At 34.2% G+C, this 22970-nt stretch overlaps 1 protein-coding gene across 2 annotated transcripts in view; it reads left to right on the top strand.

The window, feature by feature from the left end:
* The window catches only part of EIF3E (eukaryotic translation initiation factor 3 subunit E), a 251034-nt gene that overhangs the window by 221226 nt on the left and 6838 nt on the right, over positions 1-22970 (top strand). For both annotated transcript variants that reach the window (XM_042924339.1, XM_042924338.1), the window contains 3 exons: positions 8759-8885; positions 9941-10042; positions 11371-11480. In XM_042924339.1, coding sequence (XP_042780273.1) covers positions 8759-8885; positions 9941-10042; positions 11371-11480 — 339 coding nt within the window. The remainder of the gene's footprint in view (positions 1-8758; positions 8886-9940; positions 10043-11370; positions 11481-22970) is intronic.

Raw genomic sequence — 22970 nt, 5'->3', positions numbered from 1 at the left:
TTGGTGTGAGGGTCCTTTTCTCTCCATTCTTCACGCCCAAGGCATCCTTCCATTTTATGGACAGTCCCTTAGGTCCCTTTAGCTCCCACCCACGTCTCTGCTTTTTTTTACCCATTTCGATGAGGCTTCTTTTCTACATTGAGCTGTGGAGAGTCTGTTCTGCCAGTCCTTAGGTCATTTTCTGGGTTATATACACTGTTTTGGGTATTACTTAGTTGTATCTGTAGGATGAGGTGAGCTTGGGATGTTCCTACTCCCAAAGGAGTAGGAATTCCCCAGAACCCCTCCTAAAAAGTAGATCCGTATATGTGCTGCCAAAGCGAGCACTAAAAAAAAGTAGATTTGTAAAAAATTTTAAGGTATGGTAGAGAGGTTCATGGTTATAGAAACCCTTAAGCTATTCTAGATAAATAGGTTTAATTCTTCGTTTATATTTCCATATTTCATATATAAAAAAGAATACATTTTGCCATTTAAGATGTAATAAGGTTAAAAAAGTATACATTTTATAGATTGTAGTTTCTGGGCAGAATACAGTGAAACTAGAAATCATTCCAAGTTGTAAAAATAACAAAGAAGACAATAAATGTTAATCATGAAACTCTGTCAAAGAAACACTTAGATTAATTCATAGCTTTGATTACTTACTCAGCTTTTAAAACCTTGATTGAAAGTACAGACAAACACAATAAAGATGATGAAAATAAAATTACCAAATATATAATGTTGAAATTATTATTATATTAATATTAAAACTGATAATTTCATTTCAAGAATAAAGAGTTAGCAATGAAAATGGGTTTGTATGTCAAATGATATAATAAAAATTATAAGGAATACTATATATACTTGCACAATACTTTCCAAAACCTGAAATGCTCCAGGTGACACACCTTATCACATCCGTTAAATGAGGATGGAATTTTGAGGTGGTTTTGCTTTGTTTTGTCTTTCAGTGATTCCACTAAAGGATTATTGGCCATTTGGGTACATTTTAAAGTGTTATGTGTATATAGGGAGATAGTCATCTGTCTTTGTAAGGCAAATAGGACTCTGTTGAAATATCTAGTAAGAGCTTCAACCCCCCCTCAAAGAGTCAAATTAATGTAAATAACAGAGGAGCTATTCAATGTTAATTAAAAAAGAAAGTTGACAAGGCACCTGGGTGGCTCAGTCGGTTAAGTGTTCTACTTTAGCTCAGGTTATGATCTCACAGCTCGTGAGGTTGAGCTCTGCATCAGGCTCTGTGCTGACAGCTTAGAGCCTGGAGCCTGCTTCGGATTCTGTGTCTCCCTCTCTCTCTGTCCCTCCCCCACTCGCACTCTGTCTCTCTCTGTCCCTCTCTCTTAAAAATAAATAGTAAAAAAAAAATTTTTTTTAAAGTTGACATTAGAATTGTCTTTGGAATGTTATTGCTACAAGTGAATCACACTTAAACTTTTTGGTCTTGAAACCTTTTCATGCTTGAAAAGGTTTCATGGTCTTGAAACCTTTTCATGAAGAATTGTTGAATGTAATTTTGTCTTTATTGGCTAAATGTATTGATATATATCTATACCGTATGAGATAGTAAAACTGAGAAGTTAAAAAATATATTTTATAATTGACGAGTAGTAAATTGATTACGGTTGATTTTTTTTTTTTTTTTTGAAAAATAACTTAAAAACAATTTAATGAGAACTGTGAATGTCACGGTTTTACATTTCTGCAGGCTTTTCACTTGCTGGCATGTTAGATTTTCCTATCTAATCCTTGATGTTATTTTGTTAAGAAAATCTAGTCTCACATATATGTAGTTGGACAAGAGCTGTTTTAATAACCTTTTCAGATAATTGTGAATATTCTTTTTTGCTAATCTAACAAAACTCAACAAGTAGTAATATTTTAAAGTTTATTATAATGTGGAATCTGAAACCTTATTCAGTTTTTTGGATTCTAAACTATACTGGTATTCTAAACTGTAGTGGCCCATCTTGCTCTTTAATGGATCTTGTACTCATGCTTGACTTTATAACATCATGCATTGGTTGTTTGGGAAATCTTGGATCATTGAGTTATGCAGGTATTCCAGATATGTTGACATACAATACCAAAAAAAAAAAAAAATCACTCATTAATATCACCACTAAACCTATTAGAAAAGGTTTAAAGTATTGGAAAGTAGTCAAGCTCTTTGTGACAGGTATTTTCCAAAATTCTACCTTTTTGGGAAAGCTCTAATTTTATCTTTTATTTTTCTGAAAGTTTAGGCTCACTTTATTTTCTAGAAAATGTCTACCAAATACCCAATTCTGAATAGCTTTGGTTTATCTGTCATTCTTTGTTTCAAGTAAAAATAGTATTCTGTGAGGAACACAGTTAAGCATACAGTTCAATCATATAGTTGTCCTTAAGATAACTGTGACAACTACAGTATGCAGCAGAAGAGCATTACACATACTTCCTTTTGTCATACAGAATATTATGAAGATTAGTACACAGGGATTGAATTTTTTTTAAATTAATAATCTGTACTACCTGATTAAGGACATAGTTGAAACTGGCTTTTTTTGTTTTTGTTTTTTTAACTGTAAGAGTCTGGTAGTGAAAAAAAAGTGATTACTGGTATAGAATGATGCCACTATCTTGATTTGTCCTAAGATACTCAAAAAAGATTTCATTTATTTGTTTGTTTCCAATTCAGTGAATTTTAGTGACTTTACCAAGTGTTGCAGCTGTCACTGTAAATCAGTTTTTGAATAGTTTCAACTCCCCAGTAAGACCTTCCTGACTGTGAAACTTTTTTTTTTAAACAGAAACAGCCTGTTAGCAAAATGTGGAAAATAAACTACTCCAGTAATATTACAACTTACTTTTTTTTACTAAAATACTGTGCTTATTCTTTTCACTTGCCATTAGATCAGGTTATCATCATATTTTCTCCCTCATTAGTAATGTCTTCCTGGCTTGTTTTGAGTTTTACTTGATTCTCACTTTTTTCAAATGAGAATATACTCAGTTGGCTTGACAGATCGTTCATTGTTCAGTTATTTTTCTGGATTTTATATTCTTTAAGTAGAACAGCTACTAGTAAGAAGTGTGTTACTGTCATTTGTATGTCTATATTCAATGTGCTTTTCAGTTGTCTTTGATAAATAGTAGAAATTAGTGGAGAAGGTATATTCCTGTTTTCCATTTCTAGTAGCACAGTAATAACAATTCATTGTGTTTTGCTGGATATGTTAATTGATAAAATTGTGTTAGATTGATAGTTTTTTATAGATTGTGGACTTTAGGCTTTTTTTTTAAATATAAAAGTACTTTGTTGATAATTAATACATTTGTTCTTGAAGTGAAAGTTTAGATGCCAGTGCAGGTTAAATAAAGTATCTTGCATCATATATATTTCCATTTCTGGCATAATTTATTCTGAATCTAAAATGGAGATGATTTACACATTTTAAAAATGTTGAACTTTTAAATGTAACATTATATATAAGATAAGGTATCTGGTTTAAGATAGAGAAGTGTTCATAGGCTATTAGAGATGAGGCTTTGCCACCAAATGTAGATGCTGTTAAAGAATGTTTTTGTAATACAATGCTCTAGTTATTACTCTCCAGTTGTAAAAAGAAAGATTCAAAGTTTGAATTAAACACTCCTCTGAATGTTTAACACTCAATAAAATAAATATAAAATAGTAACATGAAATAACATAATAAAAATAACATAAATTCCCTAAGAAATTGCAAGTTTTACTTTTATAGTCCACTGGGTGGTATTCAGAAGTTGTCAACTTCTAGTCATTCCTGCTAAGAAAGCACTTTTTTATGTAGGTATTTTACCTATTCTAGCTCAGGATAATGGCCTTTTAAGGTGTCCATCTAAAAAAAAAAAAAAGCAAAAGTAAAATTTCATCCTTTGAGGTTCTAGTAAGTGCCCTGCCTTGTTTTTTTCATGTTTTGTTTCGTTTTGTTTTGTTTTTTGTCTGTCTTTCCAGAAATGCCCTTATTCTCTTGTTTGTAAGTATTCAAGCCTGCCTTTTTTCAAAATCTAGCTCAGCTTTATTTCCTTAATTAAGTCCTGTGTATAGTGTCTACTTTATGTTTGGTATTTAATTATTTAATACCTGTAAAATAAACAATTTATAATTGCTTTAATTTTCCTACTATAGTATAAGCATATTTGAGGGCAGAATTTTTATTCTTTATTTCTTGTAGCATGGGCACATGATAGATATTTAATTTTTTTTTATTTTGGGAAATTTTTCTTTTGATTACTAAATGATCTAACTTGCAGTTAGAAAACACTGTAAAAAAACTTTCATAAAATTGTACAATTGGAACAGGGTTGTACTAGAGAAAATAATATACAAAAATATCTTTAATTACCTATTATGAAATTATACTTCAGAATACAATAAATATTGATGCTCTTATTTTTAAAAAATAATAAAGTTAAATTTCAGAAATAATGGAGTTACAGCCTCTGTTCTTAAATAGTTTATAATCCAAACAAATAATAATAAGAAGTAGCTTAACATTTAACTAAGTACAGATGTATTGTGCATTATAAATACACTGTAGGTATCACAGCTATCAGTGAGATCTGGAAAAGTTAGAAGAGTGCGGTGAAGATGAAAATTGACCCTTAAATTTTAGTTGACAGAAAAGGAGATAGTAAAAAGAAACAGAACAAAAGAGCACAGTGGTCATGTGTAGACTGTTAAGCACATCTGTGGTTTTGCTTGGATTTAAACTAAAATATATCATCATTGATTCAACAAGATTGTAAATTTTTAAGATGGTAAACTAACTTCATAAGAGTTACTCTCTTAATCTGCACTCCCCCTTTTTATGTATTGATGTGTGTAGATTCATATACATACATACATAGGAAGGATCACTTCAGTTCTAGAAGATAGGGAGTCCCTGCTATGTTGGGAAGTCCAGAGCCACGGTAGTGCTATATACTGGAAGTCTGGACTATGGACCAAATCTGGCCCATTGCTTTTTTCCTTATGGCCTGTGATCTAAGAATGGCTTTTACATTTTAAATGATTGAAAAAAGAATATTTTATGACCTGCAAGTTATATGACACTACAGTTTTAGTGTCCATCATAAATTTTTATTGGAACATAGCTGGGTTCATTGATATACATAGCATCTTTGGCTGCTTTTGAACTATAAGGGGGAGTTGAGAGTTGTGACAGAGATCATGCATTGTTGCATTCTTGTTGCCTCACACAGCTACTCAGTACACTATGAATCCCCATGATGCTGCAGTTACGCTTGGCCAGTGTTTCAAGGGTCCTGAATATTGTCATACTGCCAACAGTTTATTCCCAATGCATACTCATGTCAAAACAAGAAAAGTCGACTTCAGAGGTACTCTTAAGGCACAGTGGAGTGGGATTACTTTGTATTGAATTAGAAAGCAAAGCATTAAACTGACACTATAGGTATGCTGAAAGAATATATTTTAATTCACATTGCAAGACTGTAATATTCCAACTGACAGCAAAGCAACTATCAGAAAAACTAGGAAATTTAAAGCAGAATATCTCCTCATAGCAGAATTTCCTCACAATTAATGAAAATGAGGCTTCAAGCAAAGTAAGTCTCTGAATGGCCATGCAGGGAAAGCCATTTTACCAGTGGTGATTCTAAATCATGTTCAGTTGCAGCAGCCAAAGAAATAATGTCCAGAAAAAATAGACGTGTTTAAAAATATTAGCTTTTTGGTGAGAACAGTTACTCAAGAGTTGAAGATATTTGGAGCAACATCAATAATCAATTAAAAAAACAAGGCATATGATTTTTAGTGATTTTCCTTGGCTCTTGATGGGTTAATAGATATTATTAGTATGGTTTGAAGAATCATTGCTGGATTTGAAGTGACTGAAGAATACGCCTTTATGAATCGTCTGTGGAATAACTACAGGTGAAAATATTTTCAAAGTTGGTAAAACACTAATTTAGTACAACCTGAAGTGGAATCTGCAAATATATGTGGAGGGAAAAATGCGAAGTGTTCAAAATACGGTTATTCAGTACATTGTTTGTCTCTAGACACTTTGTGGAAAATAGTTGAATCTGTGGTGTAATTTTGAACCATTTTAGTCAACTGTGAACTTCATTTGTTCATGTGGACTTAACTGTGTTCAGTCCATGAACTTTTGTCAGAAACAGAATATCCTGACTTTCTCTACTTAACCTTTAGATAGCTTAGTAATGGCAAAGTTTTAATGTGATTTTTTTTTTTTTTTTCTGCTCAGGGCAAGATTGAAATTTTTCTGAATGAGAAAAATTGCCCTCAATCTTTATTATCAAGCCTTGGGTGGCTCTGGAAAGTAACTTTTACTGTAATTTGTTATTGTTTCTTAATTCACCCTAAAATATTATAAATATAGTAAATATTATATTATTTATAATATATTAAAAAAATATAAAATATTATAAATATTATAAATATAGTATTTATTTGAAGAACTATATTGCAGTATGTTGTCACAATGATGACAACTAACATAGCATGAATAACAAGTAATGTCCAAAATTTTAAAAAAGGTAATGTCCAGTGGCTTTATCTGTTTGCCTTTCTTTCACATGTTAAAACAAGAAGGGAAACCTTCATTCCCACACAAATTTGCAGCAGATATATTTTTCAAGCTCAAATTGCAATTCCTGAACTTTTAGGCCTCACTGTAAGTACAAAGGAAATTTCCATTTCAAAATTCATTTAGCTGTGCTATTGAATTGGAGATGATTTATCTGCAGTGTAATGATATGCTAAAGGGCAATATCATAACAAGAATTTAACAGAATTCCATAATGCCTTTCAGGTGATAAATATGCTAAATTAAAATCATTTCTGTCAGTTGATATCAGCATTTGGTAGTACTAGATTCATGAAAAACATTTATAAAGACTGAGTATGTAAAATTTCATTACAGAACAACAGTTACAGATAAACATTTGCAACTAATTTTAATGTTAAGGATTTGTAACTTTGAATGCAATTAAACAAAATTATCCCCAATAGATAATTTCTGTTCTCATTAGTAGATGAATTACAAAAATTATGCTCAACAATTAATATTTTGACTAACATATTTTGGAAGTTTGTTTTCTTTTCATATAAGAACCTGTACAGTATTCTCAATTGTGCCTCCTGACCTGCAAAACCTAAAATATTTTGCAAAACTTTTACAAAAGTTTTGCTAGCCCCTACCATCTCAAAAAAAGTGAGATACAATTTCCTAAGAAGTTATCCTTCATTAAAAACAATGAAGATATACATGGTGCAGTGATACAAAGTTAGGATAGGTAAAAATAAATATGTTTAACATCTTAGACAATAAACTTATAGTTTTTTAAGCTGTATGGATAAGTTTATGAGTGAGTTCCAGAAATGTCTACTACAGTTATTTACTTCAAAACCGATACTGAGATAAACAGTCATCCTTGTGCTTGTGCATGAGATCTCTGGCAGGAGAGTATTGAGACAAACAATTGTTCTGAACAGATTGCAACGTAAAAAGTTTCTGCCTAAAATTCAGGCTTAATTTTTCAGGTGATGAAACTTTTAACTGATGTTAGTTATCTTTTCCTAGAAGTTGTTTTATTCTTGAGTGTTGATTGTTTTTATACCCTGCCTTGTTTAGAGGGAATATAAGAAGGGACTAAATATTATTGTTAGGTTATTATTATCAGATTCTAGAGTCCTCTAAGGAGTTCAAACAACATTTTGTGGAGAATCTACAATGTGGTGAAATACAAAGATTTATTAATATAGTCTGGAAGAATTTGGAAGATAAGGTATCTGAGCTGGATCTTGAAGGACACCAGAGTTGAGGATTTCAGAGGGATGTGTTTGGGGGAGCAATCCATGTGGAGTGAACTTTAAGAAGTGAGAAAACCAGGAAGTGGTCAATGATGGTCTGGTGGGAGGTGGAGCTGGATGGGTACTTTGGGGTTTATATATAGCCAAGAGGAATGGACTTTATTGACAAATATTTCCAAACCTGGCATAGTGCCTGACACTTAGAGGTACTTCTTGAGTAAAAATTAGGGAGCTATTTAAGGAAATTGAGCAGGAGGAATACAGGATAAACCCCAAATGACAGAGGGTGGCCAGCTGCTGATCATCAGAATAGCAGGATTTGTTAAATATTAGCCAAGGCCCTGCTGACATTTGTCTGACATCTAATCCTTCCTTTCTAATTCCCAGTGCTACCAATTTAACCAAAGCCTTATAATACTATAACAGTTTCCTTCTCCCTGTAGTTTATAGACTTTCATCCTTTGAATCTTTAATTTGTTTAAGTGCCTCATTTTCTGATTATGAGGACTTATTTGAACATAGAATGTTTTCATACATTTTTTTTTAAAAGGTGAATGACTGAGAGTCATAGCTTAGCAATCTTTTGAAACAGACTGACAGTGTATATAGGGGGCTTCCAAAATCCTTTTACTCAACAACAGTAATAGGATTATTTACCTCTGAATTGAGTCTTCTGTTTCCCTTCAAACTAGGGAATACAAGCTGGTGTCCTCCTCAGGCTTCTGGTTTTTTTATTTCTTGGAGGAGATGGTCTTTATAATAATCATTGTTAATTGGTCACATTTAGGTTATTGAAACAGCACAATCTAATGGGCTGCTCAAGTGTGTGGTTTTTTTTTTTTAATCACATGGTAAATTAGGTCTAGAGAAACTGGGTAAATTATTAATAATTAACTCTTAAAAATATTAAAGTTATTTATATTTTTACCTTAGGTATCTTAATGCAATACAGACAATGTGTCCACATATTCTGCGCTATTTGACTACTGCCGTCATAACAAACAAAGATGTTCGAAAACGCCGACAGGTACTAAAAGATCTGGTTAAAGTTATTCAACAGGTAAAAACTAAAATCTTTTTTAAAAAATGTTTATTTATCATAAGAGAAAAAAAGAGACCGTGCGTGTGTGTGCGCACACGAGCAGGGGAAGGGCAGGGAGAGGGGGAGAGAAAATCCCCAGCAGGCTCTATGCCCATTGCTGAGCCTAATGTGGAGCTGGATCTTACAACCTGAGCTCATGACCTTAGCCAAAATCAAGAGTCAGACACTTAACTGACTGAGCCACCCAGGTGTCCCCCAAAACTAAAATCTTTGTTAACTTTTAAAACTCTGAACTAGATCTAACATCTGTTTCTAAAGTAGGACCCTTAGTTCTTAAGGTAAAATGTTTTAAAAATAGGAGAAAGGTTACATGAAGTATACATAGAGAGAAGCCCAGGATACTCAAATGGGCATTTACTGTCTTTAATTCCAGTATATACTTATGCCAGATGTAGTATGGAATGACTACTGCTCTCTGCTAGGTGGATACTTAATATACATCGTGTATTAGCATTGCCTTTATTGCAGAGTGAAGGAGATTTGAAGCCTGGCATTTCTGGGAGATCTCTTACCTACCTAATTGCAGAGTAGTGATCTCTACATAGAATATGGTATTAATAGTCCCCAAGTTATACAAAAGCTGCAGCCCTACTGGTTGATTTTTAGTCAGTTTCTCAGTAATCACTATGGGTTAGAAAAAGAACTTAAATGCTGTTTTGACCTAAGGATAAATTAAATACCAAGAGACAAATTCAGCAGGTTATGAATGAATGCCCTTATACTTGGGGATGTTATTGAGTAAGGAAGACTTTTGGCAATAGAGGAACTTGAAAGCATTTGGAATGGTTCTAGGATGAGAATATATAGAGAACTCAGTCTGGAAGACATTATATGCTTAAGGTTGGGCCTAAAATCAGGATATGAGCAATTGCTTTGAGATGATGACACTAGGTAATTTGCTAGAAATTAATAACAAAGGAGGAGAAACTAGGAATATTGGGATATTCTAGGGTCAGTCTACCACCAAACAGTGTTGAATCAAATCCAACTTGACCTTTGACATAATTTTACAGGAGTCTTACACATATAAAGACCCAATCACGGAATTTGTTGAGTGCTTATATGTTAACTTTGACTTTGATGGGGCTCAGAAAAAGCTGAGGGAATGTGAATCAGTAAGTATGAATTTTTACTTATAAATTAATATTTAATGTTTGGTTATTGTAAAAGTTAACTTTGCAGTGTTTTATTAAAGTGATTATATCAGAAATATATAGTAATCTTAAAATGACTGATGTTTTAGAAATGTGCGGGATGTAGACATTTTTAATATTGCCATATGTGTATGCTTTTGTTAGTACAGTTTGTTAAAACATCGGTGGCATTAGAAATTCACACATATGCCCATGATTCCATATCTTACTCTATATTAGTGAATATGTGAAGTATTTCCTGTGTGTGTATAAGATTGTATAGAACTGCACATTCTATCTGAGATTCTAAATTTGTTTCATAAGTGGGCCTGTCTTTAGAATTTTTCACATGATTGTACTGAACATTTACTATAAACCAGTCAAGGTATAAGGGCGTGAATTTTATCACAATGTCTTCTGTTGATTGGTAGAAACTAAAGTACCTTCAAGCAGCTGAGTTAGATTTATCGGCTTTTGTAAATGTTAGTTTGTAGAGTTTTAAGAAATTAAGAACTTACCTGTTAAATGCATTTACCAAATCGGTAAGTTATCAGTTGTCAGTTTTATTTTTGAACCCAAATGTTAACACAAAATATAAAGAGTTTGTTGAAGGATTAAGATCTTATTTCCCTAAGGACAAGAAAATTATCATGTAAATACAACTCCAGGGGTGATTTTCACACATTGGACAAAATAAAATAGACTCGAGTGTGATAATTTGTATTCATGTAGTCATATGTAGTGTTATTATGTATTATATCTTGGTATATGCCAATACACTAAGTAGCTGGTTAGGCCTGGCTGAGGCCAAGGGGCACTTGGTTATTACTGTGAAGTTAAAATACCCTCTTTTAATTATGATACCTTCTGTGGAATAGGAGCCACCCCTTGAATTTTTCTCCTTTGTAGATTTCCAAGTCTATTTACTTCACAAATATGCATATATTTAGTCTTCATAATGATTTTGAGTACCTAGAAGAGATATGTTATCTACACAGCATTTATTTCGGATAACGGGCAGGGCAAAACTACCTTGTCAAAAGGTTGCTAAAGTCATCAATAGAACAAAGGAAACACTGCAGTGCTTAAATTAGGTGTTTGTTTTTTTTTTTTTTTCATATAGCATTCATTTACTTCTGGTTAAATTGTTAGAGGCTTGAGCATAGTATTCTAGAAAGTGCTGTGGTATATATAACTTGTGATGTAAGGTAAGAGAATTGCAGTAAAGCACACGGAAAGTATTTTGGGTCACATTTTTGAAAATTGCTTGTCAGTGCTGTTAATTTTTTTGTTACACTTTACACACATAGGTACTTGTGAATGACTTCTTCTTGGTGGCTTGTCTTGAGGATTTCATTGAAAATGCTCGTCTCTTCATATTTGAGACTTTCTGTCGCATCCACCAGTGTATCAGCATTAAGTAAGAACACCCTGATTTGATTTGTATTTCTACTTTTAAATTCCTGGAAATTTCCATTTCCTGTAAAATTATACCTAATAGGATTCCAGTTAATTGGATTTTTGTTTTATTTCCCTTTGCTTTAGAAGAGAAAGAAAACAGTCTAGTGATTTATTAAAAATTCTAACTTTTGTTTTTATTATGGGATGGTACAGATTCAGAAATACCTTCTTTGGCTTCTATATGTGTGGCATAGTATGATTTTTGAAAATGGTATCTTCATGGCAGTATTCTGATTGTTGAGTACCTTTTTAAAAAGTACTGTTATACTCTTATATAGGGAGAAGAGAGAAAATAACGTTTTAGAATGGTTTCAACAGGAGTTCAAATAAGGAAGAGATTAGCCCTTAGTGATTCAGAAATACTGTTGAAAGACTACATTTGGTAATCATTTCAGTTGATTGAGTTTGTTTTATTTAATTATATATTTGAATTCTCATATAGTAAGCTGTGACCTCCTAAAATGTTGAAACATGGAAAGTATGGTGAATTTCAGTTCACATTTCCTTTGTTGTGTGAGAAAATTATTGGGGGAAAAATTGTGAAACTTATATAACCTATTAGAAACTAATTGTACATATTAGAATTTGAAAAATAACTAGTGCTGTTTGGCCACAGATGAAGTCAAACAGTAAATATGTTCCATAAATGTTTAAAAAATTACTTTAATGTTTGCCTCTTTGGAATTGTGTGTAGACCAAAGTTTTTCTTTAGTGCCATTTGTTTTTGCTGAGGCATCCGTACTTGTTTGCCTAATTTTACTGGGTGGTTATTGAAGTGGTTTTTCAGTTTGAAGTATGGTATAATCATGGTGCTTCTCCTATGGGAATTAAAGCCTTGACCAGTTTTATTAGTACTTTACTATAGCTAGCAGACATAATTTAAAATATCTGATTCTCTTGAAGAATACATGCATATTCCTAATATGTTATTGGTTATTGGTTGTGAAATAAAGAGCTGTGGGATGCAGTTACAATAGGTAACAATTCTTGCAATGCCCTTTTTCTTCTTTTTTTAGAGATTTATAATTCAGTCTTATGAAAGAGGGATGCTAATATTTTGTTTTTTCTTGCAGACTTTCCCCCATTTCTTATTAGAATATGGTCACTTGGGTGTTTTGCTTTGCCTAGGACTATATTTATCCTTGTTATCAGCCTTTTGAAAGCAAATTCTCCTTTTTATATCTTTAGTACCTAGTATGGTGACTCTGTACATTAGAGATGCTCAGTAAATACTTGTTAAATGAATAGATTTCTTTGCATTAGTGAATTTGTGTTTTTGTCCACAATAATGCTTTTTCACTGAGGTACCATGAGCAAAGTTTGTTCCAGCTCTAGCTTCTTCCCTTTATTAACTTGAGGACTTTGTATTCATTATTTTCCTTTTTTGAGATTTGGTTTACCATGCTTAACAGTGAAATAAAGTATTTGTCCTGTGTACTCAAGAGAAAAGTGCAGCTCACAGGATATAATATAGTGGAAATACATCATCTATAAGCTTTTATGTGACTTTATCATTACCTAATAATTTTTTAAAGTTGGTATCAGTGTAGTTTTGATGTTTTTCTTTGAATGCTGTAGTTCTTTGATCCCAGTAGTTTTTTTTGTAGCTTTAGACAAAGTCTAAAGCATTTTCAGACTAAAGTTCTAGTGGCTTTCTAAAGTCCAGAAATCTTTTCTCTTTTATAATGATAGTATTTCCTTTGTATTTCAGTTGTTTAAATGCTTTTGGCTGTGTGTGGAATGTTCTATAACTCAGGTGATTTTGAATACTTACATTATAATGCATTTTCTTCAATTATTAAGGAATTTTAGAGTTGGAAGAAATCTTGGGGAGCTTCTGATCCAACAGTGCAGTTACTGAATCATCAACAGTAGGGCTTTTTTCTGCACTGATGGAAATGTTATGTATCTATATTGTTTAGTATAGTAGCCAATAGTCCATTTGTGGCTTTTTTTTTTTTTTTTTTTAAAGAGAGCAGAGAAGGGGCAGAGGGATAGAGAGAATCTCAAGCAGACTCCACGCCCAGCACGGAGCTGATGTGGGGCTTGTTTTCACAACTCTGAGATCATGACCTGAGCCAAAATCACTTAGCCACCCAGGCATCCCCATTTGTGGCTTTTGAACACTTTACATGTGGCTCAGATTTCAAATTATAGAACCATGGTTTAAATCGTGTGTGTTGTGTGTGTGTGTGTTAGAACTTGTTTTCAAATGTGACATTATATATATATTTATGTATATATAAGTCAAATTAAAGTCCCTTTATGCTTGGTTAGCTTGTACCTCTGTTCAGCTTTCCTCCTGACTACCGAAGCACTTCGGTGGATGCTAAGACTTCTGGAAACACAGTTTTACCAAAAAAACCCACAAAAAACAAAAAACCAGATCCAGTACAACTCCTTTGTTTTCTAGCCCCTTATTTATAGCTAGGAAACTTAATGCTCAGAGACATTGAGCTGTGTAGTTCTTACTTAATGACGGAGCCTGAACTAATAGATCTCTGACATTCATTGTATTATACCTCACTATAAATTCTTTTTTTTTCATTGTGCACAGTTGATATTTTTAGAAATATCAGATTGAGACTAATTTATCATTAGTCTTTTCACTAAAAGCCAGAGGATAAAGATGGAAACCGTAAGTCACTGTTTAACTTTGTGTCTCAGAATCATAGAGTTTTATTTTATTTTACAAATACAGATTTCCTGAAGCCATTTCAAAGTTTTTGGATCAGATTTTCTGGATATGTTCTGCTGTGATGTCTAACAGAGCTGCTCCCCTATACCTTCAAAGTGTTTATTCACCAAAGCTCATCCAGGATTGAGAACCACTGCATCAAGTTGCCAGTTTTTTAGGCACACATTTACATCCTGTTAAAGTAATGGAGTGAAAAATCAGTGATTTAGTGTTTTTAGTATGTAAGGAATTAAGAAGATAGGGGCAGAGCAGAAAGTATAGCTATGGGTGAAAAAGAAATAGTTGTCTTATAGCAACAACGAGATCTCTGTAAGGTTCATTGGCAGGGTGGAGGGTGTGTACAGTAGGACTTAGTCTAGGGGTTAGGTTTTTCATTTTTTAAAGCTGCTTTAATGGGTTTGGAATATGGTTTAAAATAATGTTAAACGTTTAAGTTGGGCTTTTATAAATACAGAAAATGTCAAAATGCAGACTCTAAGGGTTTGAAATCCATGGTAATGACCAACAGAGCTTAATGTTTACCTTTAAATAGTACATAGAAAAAACTCATTGTTCTGTAATCCAGATGTTTCTGTTTCTATTTGTTTAAGATAGAAAGAGACACATGCAGAGAGTATGTGAGTGAGCAAGGGACAGAGAGGGAGGGAGAGAGAATCCCATGAGAGAGGGGGAGAAAGTGCAGAGCCTGAAGCTAGACTCAAGCTCACCTGATGTGGGGCTCAAACTCAGGAACCAGGAAGTCATGCCCTGAGCCAAAGTCAGATGCTTAACTGACTGAGCAACTCAGGTGCCCCTGTAATACAGGTTTTTAACCCAGGTGTACATCAAAATCATCTGGAGAACTTAAAACAACATTAACTTAAATTTTAAAAAGTATAGATTTCCGAATCTCTGGGATCAAGGCTTGGGAATCTGGGTTTAAAGCTTCCCAGGTGCACTCAGCCTTTGGTGGAAACATTGCTCTGAATTAGTGATTTGTAGTCCTGACAGCATATTAGAATCAAGTGGGAAGCTTTTAAAATGAAATAAACAAAAATAAAGAAGGACTATGTTTTTTTAAACCTCCTCTAAGTAATTCTGATGTAAAACCCGTTTTTAATTACACTTTTTATTTTGTGATGATTATAGATTTACATGAGGTTGTAGGAAATAATAAATCCCCTTTGTTCTTCACAGTTTCCCATTTACACAGTTCACATTTCCAGTGATAACATCTCGCAATAATATCTCACAAACTGTAGTAAAATATTACAACCAGTGTATTGATATTGATACATTCTCACCTGTTAACCATTTCTATAATTTTGTTACTTGAAGAATATGCAAAAACTTTTTTAAAAGGTAATGTTCAACTTTCCAGAGAGGATAGACACACTAGGTGTCATGATTATGATGTAATTAGCAACAGTATAACTAGTATAGGTCTTCAAAGAAGAAAATACTGCAGATGTGAATGAGTGCCTCTTGTGGCCAAGCACTGGTTAGAAGGTAGTGAGCACAGCCTCAGAACTTTAAATCCAGAGGAAGAAGCAAATTAAATAAAGACAAAATTATAAGTTATGATAGGTGTTTTGAAGAAAAATAGAGTAATGAGAATGACATGGACATAATTTATAAATTGTGTGTTGGAAAATCCCAGAGTAATTTAGATTAAAGCTTTAGTGAACCCTGTTAACTCTGCAAATGGAATATGTTTAAGCTGCAAAGTAGACTTTTTTCCCCACTGTATACTAATTATGACACAGTATTCTATTCACAAGTTTGTGCTGACCTATTTCTCTGCTTCTAATTAATCTAAAATTATTTAATATTCTGTCCTTTTTGGGGGGACCAGGGAGATTGGTCTCCGGCCTCCTTTCTGTCCAAAAGTGGACACATTTTAAATGCTCAAGAGAATAGTACATATTCTAGAACCAATGGTTGTTTATTAAACAACTTTTTCCATTAGTGATTTGGAACATTCTCAGTTGATAGGTTTCTTGACTAAACACATGTGATAGTCATATCTTTGTAAAAATGCATATCTTTATAAAGAATGTTTTTAGGGGTGCCTGGGTGGCTCAGTTGGTTGAGTGTCTGACTTCAGCTCAGGTCATGATCTCACGGTTCACGAGTTCAAGCCCTGCATCGGGCTCTGTGCTGACAGCTGAGAGCTTCTAGCCTGCTTTGGATTCTGTCTCCCTCTCTCTCTCTCTGTCTCTCCCCCACTCATTCTCTCTCTCTCTCTCTCTCTCAAAAATAAATAAAAACATTAAAAAAAAGAATGTTTTTATCAGTTTATATACAACCGTATAGATTTGTAGGATAAGTTACCAATCTGTTTACCATAAAGTATGCAACATCTGTCATAAAAGATTACTGTGGTGGGATTTAATTTAGTATAGTTGAACAGTTTATGAGATATGGTGTGTGTCTGAAGTTTAAAAGCTGCTCTAGAGTAATTCTTGGACCGGTTTTCAATTGTAGATAAAAATAAAGTATGGAAGTAATACTTTGAATGTGTGTGATAAACATGTTGGAGCATACATTAATGTAATTTTCCTTTAGAGAGTTAGTTTGACTTTTCACAAAAGAAGATATTTGCCAACTACTCTTGAAGCCATTCTACTTTGTTAAATAACATTTTAGATCTTAATATTTTTCTTAAAGTTCTTATTAACTTTCTTACAGTTACTATTCATAATTTTATTTCCTGATATTAAAGAAAAATATAGAAAGGTGTATTTCCAGATGGAGATAAACTCGTTTCAAAAATATTTTTGTATTTCTGTGTTAACTGTTAAGTAATATATGACATACCTTGGAGATACTGCAGGTTTGGTTCCAGGCCACTGTAATAAAGTGAATATCACAATAAAGCTGTTCAAATGGGGGCACCTGGGTGGCTCAGTTGGTAAAGCATCTGACTCTTGATATCGACTTAGGTCATGATCTCAGAGTCATGAGATCACGCCCTATGTCAGGCTCATCACTGAGTGTGGAGCTTACTTGGGATAAAAGCTAGTTGAATGAGGGGCGCCTGGGTGGCGCAGTCGGTTAAGCGTCCGACTTCAGCCAGGTCACGATCTCGCGGTCCGTGAGTTCGAGCCCCGCGTCAGGCTCTGGGTTGATGGCTCGGAGCCTGGAGCCTGTTTCCGATTCTGTGTCTCCCTCTCTCTCTGACCCTCCCCCGTTCATGCTCTGTCTCTCTCTGTCCCAAAAATAAATAAAAAACGTTGAAAAAAAATTAAAAAAAAAAAAAAAAAAAAAAGCTAGTTGAATGAATTTTTTTGTTTCCCAGTATATATAGTCTCTAGTCTGTTAAGTGTGCAACGTAGCATTATGTCTAAAGAATGTACATACCTTAATTTAAAAATATTACTAATGGAGCACCTGGGTGGCTCAGTCAGTTGAGTGTCTGACTTGATTTCGGCTCAAGCCATGATCTAACAGTTGATGGGATCGAGCCTCACATTGGGCTCCATGCTGACAGCTTGAGATTCTCTGTCTCTCTCTCTCTCTGCCCCTTTCTTGGCTCACATGTGTGCTCATTCTCTCTCAGAATGAATAATAAACATTTTTTAAAAATATTACTAAAAAATGCTAACCATCATCTGAGCTTTTAGTGAATCATAATCTTTTTGCTAATGAAGGGTCTTGCCTCAGTTTTAACTGCCCCTGACTGAACAGGGTGGTGGTTGCTGAAGATTGGGGTAGCTGCTGCAATTTCTTAAAATAAGACAATGAAGTTTCCCACATAATATTGACTCTTCCTTTCACAAACAATTTCTCTGTAGCATGTGATGCTGTTTGATAGTATTTTACCCACAGTAGAACTTCTTTCCAAATGGGGAGTCTGTTCTCTCATACCCTGTCCCTGCTCTATCAACTAAGTTTATGTAATATTCTAAATCCTTTGTTGTCATTTTCAATAATCTTCACCAAGAGTAGATTCCATCTCAAGAAACCACTTTCTCTGCTCATGCATCAGAAGCAACTCCTTATCTGTTAAAGTTTTACCATGAAAGTATAGCAATTCAGTCACATCCTCAAGTTCCACGTCTCATTCTCGTTTTCTTCCTATTTCTACCACATCTGCAGTTACTTCCTCACTGAAGTCTGGAATTTTTAAAAATCATCTGAGGCTTGGAATTAACTTCTTCCAAACCCCTGTTAATGTTGATATTTTGACCTCTTCCCATGAATCACAAATAATCTTAATGGCATCTTTTTTTTTTTTTTAATTGTTTTAATGTTTGTTTATTTTTGAGAGGCAGAGAGAGAGAGAGAGAGCAGAAGCTGGGGAGGGTCAGAGAGAGAGGGAGACACAGAATCCGAAGCAGGCTCCAGGCTCTGAGCTGTCAGCACAGAGCCTAACGCAGGGCTTGAACTCAAACTGCGAGGTCATAACCTGAGCTGAAGTCAGACGCTCAACTGACTAGGCCACCCAGGCGCCTCTGTTAATGGCATCTTAATGGTGAATCTTTAGGAGGTTTTCAATTTACTTTGTCCAGATTCAACAGAAGAATCACTGTGTATGGCAGTTATAGCCCTAGGAATTTCTTAAATAATAACACTTGAAATTACTCCTTGATCCGTGGACTTCAGAACAGATGATGTATTAGCAGGCACGACAACAACATTAATCTCATTGTACGTCTCCATCAGAGCTCTTGGGGTGATGAGGTGCATTGTCAGTGGGCAGTAATATTTTGAAAGGAATTTTTTTTCCTGAGCAGTACATCTCGACAGTGTGTTTAAAATACTCAGTTAACTATTTTGTAAACAGATGTGCTATCATCCAGGCTTTGTTGTTCATTTACAGAGCATAGGCAGAGTAGATTTAGCATAATTCTTAAGAGCCCTAGGATTTTGGGGATGGTAAATGAACCATTGGTTTCAACTTAAAGTCACCAGCTGCATTAGTCCCTAACAAGAGGGTCAGTCTGTCTGTCCTTTGAGGCTTTGAATCCAAGCATTGACTCCTCCTCTCTAGCTGTGTAAGTCCAAGGTGGCATCTTCTTCCAATATAAGGCTGTTTGGTCTACATTGAAAATCTATTGTTTGGTGTAGCCACGTTCATTAATTATCTTAGCTAGATCTTCTGGATAACTTGCTGCTTCACCTTGGGTACTTTTATGTTCTGGAGATAGCTTCCTTTCTTAAATTTCATGGCCAGCCTCCAGGAACTTCAGTTTTTTTTTCCTTGGCCTTTCTTACTTCTCTCAGCCTTCATAGAACTGACAGGGAATGTTGTGCCTGTTTTGGTCTTTTTTCCAGACCACTAAAACTTTCTATCAGCAGTAAGGCTGTTGACTTCTTATCATTCGTGTATTCACTGGAGTAGCACTTTTAATTTCCTGCAAGAACTTTTCCCTTTGCATTCACAACTTGGCTAACTGGCATAAGAGGCCTACCTTTCAGGCTGTGTCAGCTTTTGACATGCCGTCCCCACTAAACTTAATCATTTCTAGCTTTTGATTTGAACTAAGAGACATGTGACTCCTCCTTTCACTTGAACACTTAGAAGCCATTGTAGGGTTATTAATTGGCCTAATTTCTGTATTGTTGTGTCTCAGGGAATAGGGAGGCCTAAGGAGTGAGAAATGGGGAACAGCCATCAGTAGAGCAGTCAGAACACACACATTTATGGGTTAAGTTTGCTGTCTTACGTGAGTTTCATGGTACTTCAAAACTGTTAACAGTAGTAACATCAATTATCACTGATCACAGATCACCGTAGCAAATATAACAATAGTGAAAAAGTTTGAAATCCTGTGAGAAGCACCAAAATGTGACACAAAGACATGAAGAAAGCAAATGCTGTTGGAACAATGTAACTAGTAGACTTGCTCTTTGCAGGGTTGCCACAGACCTTCAATTTTTAAAAAAATGTCGTATCTGTGAAGCTCAGTAAAATGAAATTCAATTAGAGGTATGCCTATATTCTTATTTTTGACTAAGGAGATACTGGAAAATTCAGTGAGAATTTTTAGTTGTCACACAGCATTAAGCATTTCTCAGTTTTCTCCTTTTTTCTTTCTCCTATTTCCTTCCAGTTTTACAGTTCAGCAGTTTATTCTTAATACTCATTCTTAAATTAGTTGTCCTACCTTTGTAAAAGACTGGAGTACTTTGGATATGCTAAATAGTTGGCCTCAGTCTTCAGTGAAAAGCAGGCAAGAGGACCCCATAGGTAAATGCTTAAGTTCATAGTTTTTGAAATACATAAAATTAGTAATTAAAAACCTGAAAGAAAATTGACATAGAGTTGGTGGAACCCTAATTGGTTCTCTAGATTTAGACTGATGTTCCTAGGAAGGACCACTGGTCTTAATTACTGCCCAGAAACAAGGAAAGTATCTGGTTTTGTGCTAGAGGCATGAACGTGTTTAATGAAACAGAACTGAGGGTGAAATACTTATTTTCACTTTGTCTTTTTGAAATAGCACTTAGAATCTTATATATTTCCCCTTTTTTTTTTTTTGGTCACTGAAAAATTATTAACATTTTGCTGTAGTCAGTTACTACTAATAATTTGTCATACTGGATTTTGTATTTTATTTAAAATTCTTTCTCACAATAGGTTTATATGCTATTTATGTTTTTTCCTAGGACTTTTATGGCTGTATTTTTTCTATTTAAATTCACCTAGGATTTATACTTGGGAATAGAGAATAAGGAAGACACTACCTTTTTTTTCCCCTAAATGGCCAGTCAACATGATTTATTGAAAAATTATCTTTTCTCCCACTAATTTGAAATGCCACCCATATCACATTTTGAATTGTCATTTGTATATGGGACTTTTTCTGAATGCTTTAATCTGTTGTAATTATCTCTGGGTTCCTGAACAAGCACCAAATTGTTTCAAATAAGATTTGTAATGTGTTTTAGTATTCACTATACTCTGTGGAGTTGGTAATTGCCATTTTCCTCCCATTTGCTTAGTTGTTTTTCTTAGTGTCTTTATCACTAATTACACTTCAGACTGTTTGCCAGTTTATAAATCTCTTCTCAAGACTAATTACTCTATCAGTTATATCTATGGGAAAAAGATCTGGACTTGTTGCTCTCTATGCCTGTTGCACATTTGTCTCCCTTTGTCCTTTGTTCTGAAGATTCCTTTAGTCTCTCTCCTGTAATAGAGCTCCAGTTTTATTGTATTCCTTTTTTTCTTGATTTACTATCATATTTTGGTAAAGTTTGTCCTTCAATAGCTTTATAAGGGAGGTTGTTTAGAGGTAAAATAGTCATATCTAAAAATGTCCACTTTACTCTCATATTTGAATAATGGTATTAGGCATGGTATTCTAGGTAGAAAACTACTTTATTCCAGAATTTTGAAGACTTTGTTCTGTCGCTTTCTAGAAGCTTTCTGCTCTAGAAGTCAGAAGCTATTTTTATCTCTGATCTTTTACATATAGGTGTTTTGTTTCCCTCTCTAACAATTTGAAGGATTATTTTTCTTTGCTCCCATTGCTCTGAAATTTCACGGTGATATATCTTAGTGTAGGTTTATTTTAATTCTTCATACTGGACCCTTTTAATTTGGGAACTCATGCCCCAGTTCTGGAAAACTTTTTTTTTTGCATTATTTCTTCAATGATTTATTTTCTTTTATTTTCACTGTTTATTCTTTCTGAAACTACTGTTGTTTGGATAGTGGATCTCCTGGACTAGACTTCTAATTTTTTTACCTTTTCTCTCCAATTTCCATACCTTTGTCTTTATGTTCTACACTCTGGGGAGATTTTCTCAACATCTTCTTCCAAACCTTCTGTAGGTAAAAAAACAAATCCATGATGTCACATCTTTCAGTTCTTATTTTATGGATGCAGTATCACAACAGTTTGTAATTTTTCAAAGGATATTGCTAGCCTTTTATTTTAGTGTTTTTGTTGAGCTATAATTGATATATATAACATATTAGTTTCAACATCATGGACAACATAATGTATAACATAAGGATTTGATGTGAAATGGTCACCACAATAAGTCTAGTTACCATCCATCACCACGCATAGTTGCAAAGATCTTTTTTGGTGATGGGAACTTTTAAGGTTTGCTCTCTTGGAAACTTTCAAATATACAGTGCAATATTATTAACAGTAGTCACCGTGCTATACATTACATCTCGTGAATTATTTTATTATTAGAAGTTCGTGCCATTTGACCCCTTTAACCAATTCACCTGTCCCTCCACCCATCACCACCTCTGGCAACCACCAATCTGTTCTCTGTATCAAGGCCTGTTTTTTTAGTTTTTGTTTTGCTTTGTTTTGTTTTGTTTAAGATTCCAGGGTTGCCTGGGTAGCTCGGTCGGTTGAGCATCTGACTCCTGATTTTGACACAGGTCATCTTCCCAGGGTTGTGGGATTGAGCCCCGCATTGGGCTCCATGCTGAGTGTGGAGCCTACGTAAGATTCTTTCTCCTTCTGCCTCTCTCCCCGGTTTGCAATCTCTCTCTCTCTCTCTTTATATTAAAAAAATTATAAATGAAAAGAGAATTTCCACATATGGAATCCACATATAAAGTGAGATCATATAGTATTTGTCTTTCTCTGTCTTATTTCACTTAGCATAATGCCCTCAAGGTCAATGTTGTTTTCCATCCAGAATGTATCAGTTTACATTTCCACCAACAATGTACAAGTCTGCTCTTTTTTCCACATCCTTGCCAACACTTGTTATTTCTTATCTTTGATAATAGCCATTCTAAGTGTGAGATGATATCTCATTGTAGGTTTGATTTGCATGTCATGTACCTGT

The sequence above is a fragment of the Panthera leo genome, chromosome F2 (assembly GCF_018350215.1).
Source record: "Panthera leo isolate Ple1 chromosome F2, P.leo_Ple1_pat1.1, whole genome shotgun sequence".
Lineage (NCBI taxonomy): Eukaryota > Metazoa > Chordata > Mammalia > Carnivora > Felidae > Panthera > Panthera leo.
This window is presented reverse-complemented; position numbering and strand designations above follow the sequence as displayed.